Raw genomic sequence first — 14077 nt, 5'->3', positions numbered from 1 at the left:
CTCATTGTGGTTCACACCATAAACATGGCAAGGTATTTTCATGTAGAAAATTGACCTGGTATTAGTATAATGTCACACTAGAAATGCTGTCCATTCTTCTAAGCTTCTTAGCTCTCCTTCTCTGCATCTCTTCCACTCTCACCTATGTCAAAATAGTTGCAAGCCATTGTTGGCACTTAAAGAGAAGAAAAGTATGCTCCTACAAACAGATGATCTTTCTGGAGCACTATCTGCTGACCAGGGAATAGAATGCAAAGGGGAGGAATTGTTTTCCTTTCTTAAGGCAGTTGTCTGCGTGTACCAGGAGAACTGAGAGGGATCCAGGGATAGCAATACTTCTATTTATCTGCGATTGAAGTTTTGCTTTTCTCCAGAACTCATTTTACTGATGATACCCCTCCCCATTACCTCTATCCACTTTAAAATGCATTATTATGTCTCTATATATGGTATAAATTCTGTAATAAAATTCTTCCTTCCTATTACAGAAGTTTTCATCTCATTCAAAACAAACCTAGAACCCCAAATCAAAATGTAGAATGATCAATACTGGCCTCAGTCACTCACTGGTATGGAAACTATAAGATAAGATTTTCTGTAGAGGGGAATAGAGAGTTGTAACACAAAATCAAGACAACAGATGATGATTTCTTATCCTAATCTAGTTTCCTATAATTTTCCTGTGATTTAAAGTTTAGTTGCTGTATTCAGAAAATTTGCAGTTCTATATTTATTCTGTATATATGTATATATTTATTTTCCAAAATAAGGGTGACAAAGAAAGCTAGAAAAGTTGGATTATAACTAAATGCTTATGTATGCCTGGAGCTATTTTCAATTTCTTGTGGTCATTTTGGGAGTTTTGCTTCTTTTTTTTCCCCTTTTCCTTTTCTTCTTTTTTACTATGATAACTAAGAAAAGCTGGATTTTTATTAGGAATATTGTCAGAAGATTACAAGCGTTTTCTGATGAACTATCTAACCTATCCAATTTGTGGGCACAATGAACAAATACATAATAAGCACGGATTTCACAGAACAGTTACTAGAAGTATTATGAAATCTTAAACATGAACAAAAGGAAGGTGCAGCAAATATACATAATTCCATTGCAGATTTACATGAAAATAGAAACCAATTCTTTCACTGACCATCTATAAGGCACATATTCTGAATACTTTCCAATAGCATTGAACAGGGTGTGTAAAATAATGATTACAGGTCCTTCTAACTCCAACATGCAAGTGGATCTGCCCCATATGTACAGACACAAACATGTATGCACAGGCTCACACACACACACACTCCTTTTTCAACTGAATAGAAAAGCAAATCTTATAAATAATAGCTACCTTGCAGCAGTTCCATACACACCACTTTCATTTTTAAGTAACATCAAACGTGTGCAGTATGCTAAAAGGAAGAATTATCTACAGAAAGTCAAATTCAGCCCTTTTTGACCATTTCTTCAAGTGAAAAAAGTGAGATGGTAATGAACTTTATTGGCTTGAAGACAGTAGTAAACTAGAATTTCAGATCTACTCATTCCATAAAAACATGGAACCTACGCTTTTCAAAAAAATCTGCCTTTTTATTTCTGATCTTTGAGTTTTCAGAAACAAATAACTACCTGTGTCATGCTTGCCTTACTTATTGATCATGTAAGTCATAGGAAAAAAACTTGAACAACCTATGGAGGCTACACATTTATATTTCTTATACTTCCTTTAAAATACATATTCTGCATGAAGAGCACACCTTCAGTTCCTGAAGATCTGTCCCAGAAGTTCATACTTGGCACCACTTTTGGAGGCCCATATATCTCCACATCACTTCTAAAACTTCAGAACTTGGCTATTAGAACCAATTTTCACATAATAAATTTTAAAGAAGTACCCAGTTTATATTATATTGTCATAACAGAAATTTTCTTTAATTCTCAATAGTGGAGACATTAGTAAGTTGCACCACACATTAAAATGAAATAGACATTTTTAGGTTTCTCCTCCCATTTTGTATAATATAGAAAGGAAAGAAGGGAAGTGGGTCCATGATTTAGCATATGAGTATTTAGTCTACAACATCATTTGGAAAATCTATCAAGTCTCATTTGTATATTGTTCTAAAAAAATGTGCTAATTCACTGATTTCTGACCAAATTCAAAAGTAGTGACTAACAAAAAATGACACGTTTTATTTGCTCTGATTATGCCACAGATAGTAGTCTAAGCCTGAGCCACCACAAGACATAGTAAATACAATTCTGAACTGTTTTACAATCATGAATAATATATAACCATATTTTTCATATTTGATTTGCTCTTTGAGTTTCATTACAAGTTAAGAAGTTCCATTCCTTGCAAAATTCCTATTGCTTTGAAATTTACATCAAGCAAAATTTGGAGATTTATAGTAGCTTTCTATGAAGAACACAAAAATCTGAGCTTTAAATAGATGATACTGAGAAATATTTGGAAGTCACAGCTCAGATTTTAAGTTATTTAATAAGTTCACTGACAAGAGTGAGTCAGGGCTTCTGCAAGGCAAGTCATCCTGTGTCTGGTGCCTTCCCTTTGGGCTAACAGTCCTTGTTCCCAGTGAGAGCTGGACTACTGAGTAAGATAGAGCAAAGGTTTGGTCTGTCACAGCAATTCCTATTTCAATGAGACCTAGGAGCTAGAAAGGAATGCCAGATCAAACCACAAAAACCATTCTGTAAAATACTTAATATAAGTATATATAGGAAGTGGACTAAAACATCAACCTAGAAATCCTGTCTACAATACAACACCACTTTTTATTAATTACAGAGCACGCCATTGATTCTGACATATCTAAAATAGCATCTTATTGTATGCAACTATCTATATTCGAGTCTCAGACTTAGTCACAGTGTATTCTTGAGAAACACAATATTAATTACAGTTCTGGGCTTAAAACAGACCTGTTTCATTTATCATTTGGTTCAACTCCATGATTATATACTTTCTAGCTTAAAATTCATGAGTAGTGTAGAAAAGTATAACAATCTTTTTGTTAAAGCTGACCAAGCTTTCCATTGTGAAAGAATCAAGTCTACTGCTCATCTGGCAATAAAAGAAAACCAGGGAAAAGGGGTGAAATATTTGATGATACAAATAAACAATATTGTTACTTACCTTAGTTTAGATACCCTGACTATGTGAGAGGAATGCTGAAATATGAGTGCATTCTATGCTAGCTTGAAGCTTTTCCTCTTTGTTTTCCTTCTTTTAGCAAGAAAGAACCCTTGGGGTCAGGTCCTGCTCCCACTGAAGACAAAAGCAAAAGTCTTCACTGGGGTTCAGGAGCAGGACAGGGACTGTAAAACATTCTTCTTCCCTTTTGTATCTTTTTGTATGAGCTTTTGTTCCTGGAGGCTATGCTGATAGGAAGCTTTTAAGATTTCTGAAGTTGAAATAGAGAGTTGGAAGGCTTATGTTCCTAAAGAACCATCATGCTGTCATCTAATTATCTGAAATCGCTGACCCCAATTTGCCAGTGTTAAAAAAATTAAAGCATTGGATTTACTCTCAGCTAAGAAAACAAAGGTAGTTTTTAAAAACATATTTTATGCCACAACAGGTACAACCTTTTATCCCAGTTGCATAACTGCCATTCATTTGCTCAGATTTCAGTTCCCACATTCACACTCAACTCTTCTGCTAAAGAAATTTCCTATACATATAAATAGTGGTCTTTTCCAAACCCTTATCCCTGATACCTACACATATCTCTTTGCATTTCCTGGCCTACCTGTGAACAAGGCTTCTAAGAGACAACGCTTTTCATTGATCAGGACAGAAAGCAACTATGGCACATATTCTAAAAGGCATTTGTATATTTTTTTCTTGCAAATGTTTAATAATCAAAGAAAATTAGTATCTCAGAAATTTATTTACAGCTGGAAAATCTCTCTTGAGCGGTCTATATTCATACACATGTAACACAGGTGCCACAGATGAAATAATGGTAAACCATGTTTGGTGAGAGTCCTGTTTCCAAAGAGTGTGTCTCACTCACCTGTTTGGCTAAGTTGAGATGTGCTCCTGCTCCTTCGAGACACTATGGCAACCACTTTGGCACTAAAGCTGGAACGCCTTTTCTTCCCACCTGTTCCAACCATGCCGACAGCCGTGTCCGACTGACTCCCATCAATGTGCTCCAGCTTATATATCTCTCCGCTCACACTTGTGCTCTTAGTGATTCTCCCTGAAGTCCCCATCCGTCTGCCTTGCATTTTAGGAGTAAATGTACTACAGTTACAAAGTAAAAACAAACATGTTAATTTGTCTGTGCAACAGCATTTCCAAAAGCCTTTTTTTTTTTAATCAGTAAATTAATTTTAAGTCTTGATACATTTCCATTTATTTGGTTCACAAGTAAAGCTTAATTCGATTCCCCTCACAGTACATCTTTCCAGTACTATTGCTTGTTCTCCACTTCTTTGAGGGAAATAAATAAAATGAACACCTTCCCATGTTTTTCAGAGTGACAGAAAGAGAGACATTTAAAAGTTATCTGAAGCTTCCCTGTCTATGTCCCCACAATACAGAAACAAATAAAACAGCAATTTTAGAACCAAACAAAATTAACACAGGCCAGTAGTTTAACATATACATCTATCAGTACTGTTCACCAAAGCCTTAAGACCAAATAGAAATGAAGATACCATCATCTAAATTTTCATACTTTTCACAGAGATAATGTAATATCTAGTATATTTTAGGTCTTCACTCTCTCACTTCATTAAAGGTAAGGGCAATAATCACAGCATGAAGGCAAAATAATTTTGAGGCAAAATTCCTAATAACCCACTGGAACCTTCATTGATTGACAGAAAGATGAACAGCTCTGTCAGTTCTGTCTGAGTTCCTTTAGCTATTGCATTGCATTTGAATGTTTCTATACAGACCCTTTTTCTGCCCCTGTACATAGAGGCATATAAAGTGTTCACACACAGAGTCTAGAAAACAGTCTCAAATACTCACAGGACACACTAATACACAGTCCTACTGCTATGACCAAGCAATGCACTAGCTCTAATGGCAATATAAAGTTAGCTGTCACTCTGTAGAAACACAGAAATTAAATTGCAGCTTGGACTCACTTCAGATGCAGTTGTTAAATCAGCCAGGCATGTAGGAAATTCCTTGATCTTGTATTGCTGATTAGTAGACCTACATGCTAATTTCAGGAATTTTTTTTCAGTAATTCTGTATTTTGAAGTCAAATTTATTTGTTAACCAACAGTCCTTCTGTCTCTCCCAGCAAGTTCCCTTCCCAGCAGATGCAATGGCCTGCTCCTGTCCCTCATTCACATCCACCCCTCACTCCCTCTCCCCCAGTCAAAATTAGAAAGAGTGGGGTTAGAGGCTTCTTTATGTCATGCCAAGTTTCAGACAGATAGAAAATCAGGCCAGGTGGAAATGAAGGGGTCAATTGGAGAAGAGATGATATCCCGTCACTTCTATGGATCTGGGCCCTGCTGGAGCTCAAATCACTCCTGTCCCAAGACAGATCCAGGAAAGTATAAAAAACTGTATCCCTAAGCTATAATTAAAACAGTGTATCCCTGTTTTACTGGCAGTTACCAAGAGTTACTAATGTGTGACCATAGGTAAGAGCACGTAAAAATAGACAGTATTCTTTTGAAAATGAAGCTGGAAAAGTAAAGTCTTTGAATAGACAACACTTAATAGAAAGACCAGTATCAACCTCTGCATAGGCTTTTAACTACCCTCAGCACTTAGGATCTGCTCCTGTTAAGCTCAGATAAAAAAAACAGCTGCCACCATCAAACAGTACAAGCTGCTTGATGCACTAAAGTATTCAAGAACACATTTTAGTGCACTACCCGAGGTACACTGAGCTTAAAATAGGTTCTGTCGTGTTCCCTCCTGTCCCAGAGAAACTGTATTGACTGGCTTTTGGGTTTGCAAAGCAAAAACATGAGTATGTATTTTGATGTTTCCGTATAGAATTCCTTTGTATTTTATCACCACTCTCACCCAGCATGCACTCTCTCACATAAATGTGAGAGTACACACAGACATATTCAATCATTCTAGGAAGAATTTTAGCTGGAAAAAAAACCAACAAAACCAAACCAACTCAAAAAATACCGTCTTCCACATATATATATACAAATATCAAAGAAAAGGCCTCTAGGGTGATAGAAGGCAACACTGTTAACTGGTTTCTTCTCTGCAGCAAGAGACACTTCATCATTTCGAGGAGAGGGCAGAACCACACAGGCCTCATTCTGAGGGATCCTACTTCCTACTTTGAGTCAACATGGACAACTCCTTTCCACATGGATAATTTGTTTCTAACAGCACTTGGAATTGGATTTCAGTGACTGTTTCTACATTGCCAACAATGGCCCCTACACAAAGCATTCTGTAGTTATTTTGTTCCCATTTTGAGCCATGGAGTGGTCAATTCTATCAATTCTTGAGTTTATGCATCGATATGTCAGGAAGAGAGAGGAAAGAAACAGCAAATACTTCTTTTGAGAGCACCTGTTGACACTTGAACTATATTAACATGTGCTTTGCTGACATACTGATTGATAAACCTATAATTTCCAGCACTAAAGTTCAATGGACTATAAAATCTGCCATGCAATTAAAGAATTATTTGCCATATTATTGAATTTGCTCTACTGAATTTCAGGTGTTTATAAAAATACTAAAATCATTATGTTTTTGTGCCAGCCTTCACCTTTTTTTTTTTTTAACAATTTACCTGAAATGCTGTAATTTCACTTTGTTTACTATGTATTTAGGAGGCACTGATGTCCATCAGCTGAGAAATAAGACAAGATAGTATTGTAACTTTTGGAAAAAAAACATTTTTGATGCATTAATTCACTAATTCAGGGAATATGGAACTTTCTGAATAATAGAAAATTTGCTTTTTCAAAGACATATAAATTTTATTTTTTGATTCTTTGCAACAGCTAGAGGGAACTAGAAGATTTATCTTAATTAAAAAAAAACAGAGAAATTTAGAATTCAAATTAATCTTATACTTGTTTCTACCTTGCAAATACGAAGCCCTACCTTTCTAGGAAATATATTCTAGTGTACTAGTACAAAATAGCTATTAGTTTACTAGAAATGGGTTATAATGGGATAGGACCAAGGATACTACAGCTGTCCAATACTTCCTCTTGTCATAAAAAAGCAAACAGGTTAAGTTTCTTATGCGTTCATCTAATCCCTGTGCTAGTTTATTATTTTTCATTAACTGAAACAGTCTCAAAAGAATGGGCATTTAAAATTCAGCATTCTTATACCATCTAATTGAGTACCCTTAGAACACAATACTTTTCCATTACATTACTGGTTATCACTTGAAGAAAAAGCTCCTAGCTCACACTCTTGCTTTCTTCACTACTGTTAGAGTTTAATTTATGAAGCACAAAGAAGAAAAGGACCTGCATGAATATATCCCTTTGAACTTAACCATTATGATAATAACATAACTAAATTTTTTATTTCCCTTCTCTGGACTTGCTGGGATTATTAACACATTCATTTAAATGCAGATGAAAGTTTTTGCAGGCTTGTGGCTAAAATTGGTAAATTATTAAATTATATGTAGTTCTCATAACAAAATAAATAAATATAGTTTTCTGTAGCAGGATAATGAAGAGTAATATATTTATCAGTATAGTCCATTTAGTCATAAATTAACTAATTCACTAAGTTTTTATTTACAATTATTTTATGATTTTTAGCAATTCTTGTGATGAATAGTTCAGCAAAAGTCTTATGTTATTTCTAAGGATTTCTAATTACAGTCATAGCAACATAATTGATGTGCATATTAAGAAGGTTACAGACAATCTATATGGGCCTGTGTATTACTTCACAGATATTCAGCATGTAAAAAGAATCACTGGATTTTTAACTTAATTTTTTAAAATTTACTATAACCTATAAAGAAAACCTCCCTCTGACCCCAGAAAGAGCAGAGGAGCCTCCCCAGCACTGGGGTCAGACACTACCCCCAGGTTCCTGCATCAGTGGGGAAGACACTGCTCTCTCTACCAAGAGAAAAATGCTTATATTTCCTGCCAAAACTTATGCAGCTGAGATAGATCCCATCTAAAGTGGTATCTGAACTACACGAGGCAAAATCAAGACTGTATTTACACGTGAGCTAATAGAGTTTTGAAAGAAAGCAACACATTCAGTTTTGCAAGCTGCCCCTACCTGAAGGTTGTATCAGTGGCCAGGAAGAATGAGCTATTAAGACAAAAAACTTAATCAAAAAGTAATCTGAGTTACAAGATAGCATAAAAATTAACCCTGAAACAAATTCGATAAGATGAGCATGCTACAAGGGCATTGTGGATTATACTTGCTTATATTAACTGAAACAAACTGAACTGAAACGAAGGCAAGTACCTGTATAAAATCATTATATATCTTTCTGTGTACAGATAACTAATATATAGGCATTCAAGATCCATAAAAGCATACTGGACAAATCATTTGAGTTGAGAAAATTGGCATACAGATATACACTCAGTATCTCTCAGTGATTACATAAAATACCTGCACATTCCATCTGAAAAAGAAAGATAGTAAGACAGTAGTAAGAAAGCTAGAAAAACACTTGATCATAAACTCACCTATGTAATAGCTGGAAGTATATCCTTTCACAGAAAAATTCTGAAATGATTAGCCATTGCTAAAATTACAGCATTTCCTTCATTCTCTTAGAATTACTGATGATGTATAAAAAAATACTTTAGGTATTTATTTTTATGGTCCCTCATTTTTTCTCCACCCATTTTTCCAGTAATGCAAGCCATGAGTAAATAAATGATGCCCTGTACTCCTTGCTGTGTAGATGATGTTGTAAGTTCTTTGCAGACAGTTGCAGCAACTTGAATCTTTCAGCAGAATCCCTGGCCCCCACCAGCACAAGCTACTGCCCTTCTCCTCTCTCCTGCTGAATGCAGCATCACGTACTAATTCATAGCCCCTATGGCACCCTTTTGCAATGAGGTAGCTCATGAATACTAACAATCTCCTAAATGCATAATAGTTCTGGACCAAAGGGAAGATATTTTTATAATGAAAAACATTACATTTCTAAAAATAAGTGTCTTGTTATTAGTATTGTATGATATATAATCAATAAATACAAACAATTACTTATCTACAAATTTCTCTGTCATTTGAAGAAAATATAGTTATATTTACATATGATATAGAACATTTTCTACAAGATAAATTACAGTACAATTTTTAATAAATATTTATAAATATTCATTAGCATTTAATAAATTAATTGAAGCATGGGGCTTTACAAACCAAAGGACAAACATATATCCTATATTATAATTAGTCAAAAGTATTTTTTAGACCATCATTAAATAGTAATTTCGTACAGTCTGTACCAACTGGAACTACATATTGATTTAACATGCACATTAATCATGCATTAGATCTATGAAATAGCTATTAGGTTTAAAAAAAAACCCCTTGCTCCTGCTGTCAAGTCACTATATTAGAGTCCTATTGGTGTATTAAGATATTTGAAGATCAGTAATTTGTAGGTTGTATCTGTTGCTGACAATATTCCTATATGGTATGGAAGTGCCACTCAGTGACACAGATGCTCCCTCTGGGATGACACCCCAGCCCCAAACTCTCACCGAGGCAAGGGCTGGGGAAGATTGCCTTACAGAAGCCTCCTCTGGGAGCTTAACTGGTTAAACTCCTACTTTGGAAGATCAGGAAATTTCCATATTGGAATACAGTATATCATAATCTGGTGTTGTGAAAATGCTTTTTCTCAGCAGCACACTGACCACTGAATTGTGCAAGTTTCACAGCTCTGACCGATTTCTATTTTTTAAACTTGCAAAACTAGCATTTCTCCACGAAACGAAAGAATAACAATTCAGAAAGTAAGTCTGAACATTGCAAAGGATAAGCAGATTTTAACTATTTTCCAAGCAAAAGATAAGCAGATTTTTTATTATTTGCCATGAACATTTCAAGTTAATTTATATTCTCTGAAACAAGCAGAGCAATTGGTCTCTGTATGTGGGAGCCTGTGTGTCTGCCTGCACATACCCAAGGCACCATCAGCCTGAAGCCCAGCTAATGACATGAATCATAAAATGGAAACCAACACAAAAGCAGCACCCCAGGAGCACTGTTCAGGGTTAACTATTGCTATTAATGCTGATGTGGAAAGGCTAATGTGAATCAAAAGGTAAACAGCTCAAATGACCCAAATTTGACTGCACATAGTCATGTACATATTCTGTTAACCTGTACCAAACATAGAAAGGATGTAAATGTTAAACCTGTATCAAGAAAATAGATACTGGGGGTGGGGGTGTGTGTATGAAAAATACAAAAATGTGTAGCTCAACACTGAAGGAAACTTTCTTCAGTATCAAAAAAGCTGAATTCCTCAGTTTTTCTTTCTTTGCATGATATTCAGGAGTAACATTATTTTCCCTGTTGCTTTTTTTCCCATGTTGCTTTTTTCCCTCTAAATCATGAGGTACTGAAGTACCTGTGGTCTCACTGCTCTTCATGAAAAAAATCCCATTTCGTTGATATGAAGTAGATTGCTTGCTGTTCCATTACAAAAGTAAATAATAGCAACAGGCAATAGCAACAAAATAGGAAATGCAGGAGAAGAATCTGAAAAGCTAAACGGGACAGTGCAAGGTCAGGACTAACAAAAAAAAATGCAGATAAAATTTTTAAAAATATAGTAAACTGAAATGAAGATAAAGCAAGTGAGAGGTACTCTGAGGTCTGAGCCATGGCTAAAACTATTTTCCTACATTTCTTTAATCTAAAAAGAACAAGTACTGCCTGTTTAAAATATTAGCATAATGTTCTTAAACTAAAAGTTTATGGATTACATTTCATCTTTATCAACTGCAGTAATTAAATGAAAAAACCAATTAAAATAATTTTTCAGTCTTTTTTAAATCATTAAGAAAGACTGCTGGTGATGTGACAGTTTCTTTGAAAGTGGAAACATAATTGGATAATTAAAAATGCAGAAGCAATGCTCCATAGCACATTTTTCATGTACAGATGTTCTGAAGGGATTAAAGACTCCATCTCCCTCCCTCTCTGACAGACACATAAAGCAGTTTATAATGACGGATTTTCAAAAATCATTATCTTTAGATAATGAATAATTAGAACATTAATTACTCTGGCTTAACCTTGGTGTTGTACATAAATGACCTCAGAACCAGAAGTTTCCATCTGTAATATACTCTCCGGGGGTAAAGAGGATACATTTTATTTTTTAAGCAGCTTATCTAAAATGTTTTCATATATCTTGACTTCATGGTAATAACTTGGAGGCTACTGCCCCCTATTTCCCCCCTGCAAAAAGCAAAAGCTGTGACTCAGGTTACATCAGAGTGCCTGTCCTTGCCCCAAGACAGATCACCTGAGCAGCAATATTAACTAATCGCAGTACATGCTCAATATGCTTCTCTCTTTAATGAAACTGGGAAGTGCACAGCCAATAAAACTTTTTTGGTGTTCAGTTTTTAGCTGCAGTGATTTGGATAATCAGAAACAAAGTAGGATTGGCAAACTACTTCAAGTATTGCAGTGGATGCTTGCACTGTGGAGATTTTAGATGCAAAATGCCTTGCCTGTTACCTGAATCTGGTTCTGATTCATCAAACATGAAAAATTTAGGGAGAAATTTTACATGCCTGGTTTCTGCCCATAGTCAAATTTCTTCTTTTATCTGTTCTAAGTTCCACCTGATATACCATGGCAGATTGCCTGGCCCTTTTGAAGGAAATAAAAAGAAAAAAAACCCCAAAAACAGCAACAACAAAAAAATTATAAATTCATTTCACTTTGAGAAGTGGCCAGTGTCTCACTGAAAGATTCCAGTGAGGTGATCCTTCTATTTGGCACATAGAGTACCTGTCAATTCTTTTGAGTACTTGTCAATTTGGTAAAACAACTTCTTTAAGTCATACCTCTCATATTAAAAGATTTCAAAGAGATCAACTGTTAAGATACCAGGAAACCTTCTTGTTGCAAAGTGACATTGCACTCACCGCAGCCCCTATGCTAAATAGATTGTACATTTCCTGAATATTACTATTTTGCCTCCAGCTCAGAGGCAGAAAGTCAGTATTTCCCAGGAATTGCACCTCTTGCCTATTCTGCATTTGGGAGAAATTAGCTAGACTGTCCAGGATGCAGGGAGGCTGCAAGTTTGTTGGCCATCAGGCATGACTCAAGACAAAGTCACCTGCCTGGAGTACAAAAAAGAGTATAATGGACAATAATGCTGGTAGGAAAGAGTCATGGTGATACTGAAGCAGAAAGAGAGTAAGAAAACTGAGGAATGAATCTATCATCACTCTTTCTGAAAACAAAACAGTTCCTAAAAATTCCTGAAACTGAATGAAAAAGGTCTTTTCAATGTCCCAGCACAAGTATTTATTATATTATGACCCCGCCCCCGAGAGGGTCAGTTTATCTTTTGTAGCCACAAAGCACTCACTATCCTCTCTGCTTTCGCAGAGAAAGCTTTTCCATGTGCCATCACAACGTTTTGTGTGGTGAACTCAGCAACCATGCAACTGTGCAGTCTCTAACACTGTCACTGGGCTAAACAAACGAGAACCTTAAAGAATCATGTGTGAGTTCTGCTCCAAACTTTCCACATGATAGGGAGATTGAATTCACAGCATCAAGATACAATAAACTCCCATGCAACAGGCAGCATATGGTCACCAACAAAGACATGTCTGAAATGAGTTGTCACTAATCACATAAAAACTATGGGGCAGAGTAATTTCCCAGAGCAGTAATAAACTAGGCAAGTGAGAAGAGCATTCTTTATCTTTCTACAATTCCTGCCTCATTCTCTAAACAAGTTTAGAGAAGGCTTTGTCCCTATGGCTTTGCCTCAAAATCTTGATTAGGCTTTTTGTTGCGCAAATACTTTCTTTTCAAGAATGAACACTATTACCATCCTGAAGTTTTAAAAAACCCCCTTCTTCATTTATCAGTTTTGATGACAGCTGCAACACAGTTGTCCACGTTTGTGAAGCTCTTAGTCCTTGATAACCCTGCTAGGGAATTTGCAATAACTACAAATTTCACAATGCACTGTAATAAAACTGCATCATCTTTCAAGGCTTGCATTGTTTGTTCCGTATCCGTGTTTTTTCTATTTTAGTTGTTGTATTTTAAGCAAAGTAGCAGTCATACTATTGCTACTCAACACAGTTACATGAAGACTGAGAAGTTTTCCAACAGCTCGAGCTTTTGGTGTACGTAAAAACAAGATAAGGAGTTTAGATTTTTGTTTAGAATATCTCTGTGTGTCGAAAAAGATCAGTTACTCCTCTAGGAGGAAGCTGAATTAAGGTAGCTGTTTGTTAAGCACACACAGAAGTCTCCCTGTTTTTAAATAAAGAGATGAACTAGTCTTCCTTGTAAACCCAGATTTAAAATATTACCCTTATGTCAAGGTGTTCCACAGCATAATGTTATCAATAACCATTAAAAAATATTAATACTTGTAAAAACATGTCACTATCTTGAGTGTAGACTTGTTAGTTTCATGGGTTTCCACTTTCCTGTGAAATTCATGTTGGTTTTTTTGGCTTCTAAATTTCCAATCCAGAAAAAAAAGACTGTTATTTTTACATTTTTAACACTAAAGAACTATTGCATTATAAATATATGAATTACTTTAATTAGTGTAGATTAGTTCTAGTATCTCTATTTCTTTCTTAGAAAGGAGGAATTCCAATTTACATACAAGACGTAGGATTTCATACTTATGTGAAATATAGCCAAATCATCTTAAAAAATCTTGCACATGAAAATTGCAGGATCTACAATTTGCCACAAGAAAGAAATACCTGGGTCAATAAATACTCTTAAGTTAAATTTGCAGAGACATAATTTAAAAAATTGGAACTTATGCAGAATTTTGACCATTAAAAATGGGAACTTCAGAAAAGAGAACAACAGCATTATGTCCCCAAAGCCATACCAGTTCACACTAAG

General features: G+C 35.4%; 1 protein-coding gene across 48 annotated transcripts in view; it reads right to left on the bottom strand.

Annotated features, from left to right (window-relative positions):
* Window positions 1-14077, bottom strand: part of RIMS1 (regulating synaptic membrane exocytosis 1) — a 316131-nt gene that overhangs the window by 39603 nt on the left and 262451 nt on the right. For 33 of the 48 annotated variants that reach the window (XM_032104763.1, XM_032104765.1, XM_032104774.1 and 30 more), the window contains one exon: window positions 4041-4273. The exons of 14 other annotated variants lie outside the window; for them this stretch is intronic. In XM_032104763.1, the coding sequence (XP_031960654.1) occupies window positions 4041-4273 (233 nt within the window). Of the gene's footprint in view, window positions 1-4040; window positions 4274-8664; window positions 8954-14077 lie in introns of those variants that run through there. One more of the 48 variants, XM_032104813.1, reaches the window with a different exon arrangement.

The sequence above is a fragment of the Corvus moneduloides genome, chromosome 3 (genome assembly GCF_009650955.1).
Source record: "Corvus moneduloides isolate bCorMon1 chromosome 3, bCorMon1.pri, whole genome shotgun sequence".
NCBI classification, from domain to species: Eukaryota; Metazoa; Chordata; class Aves; order Passeriformes; family Corvidae; genus Corvus; species Corvus moneduloides.
This window is presented reverse-complemented; position numbering and strand designations above follow the sequence as displayed.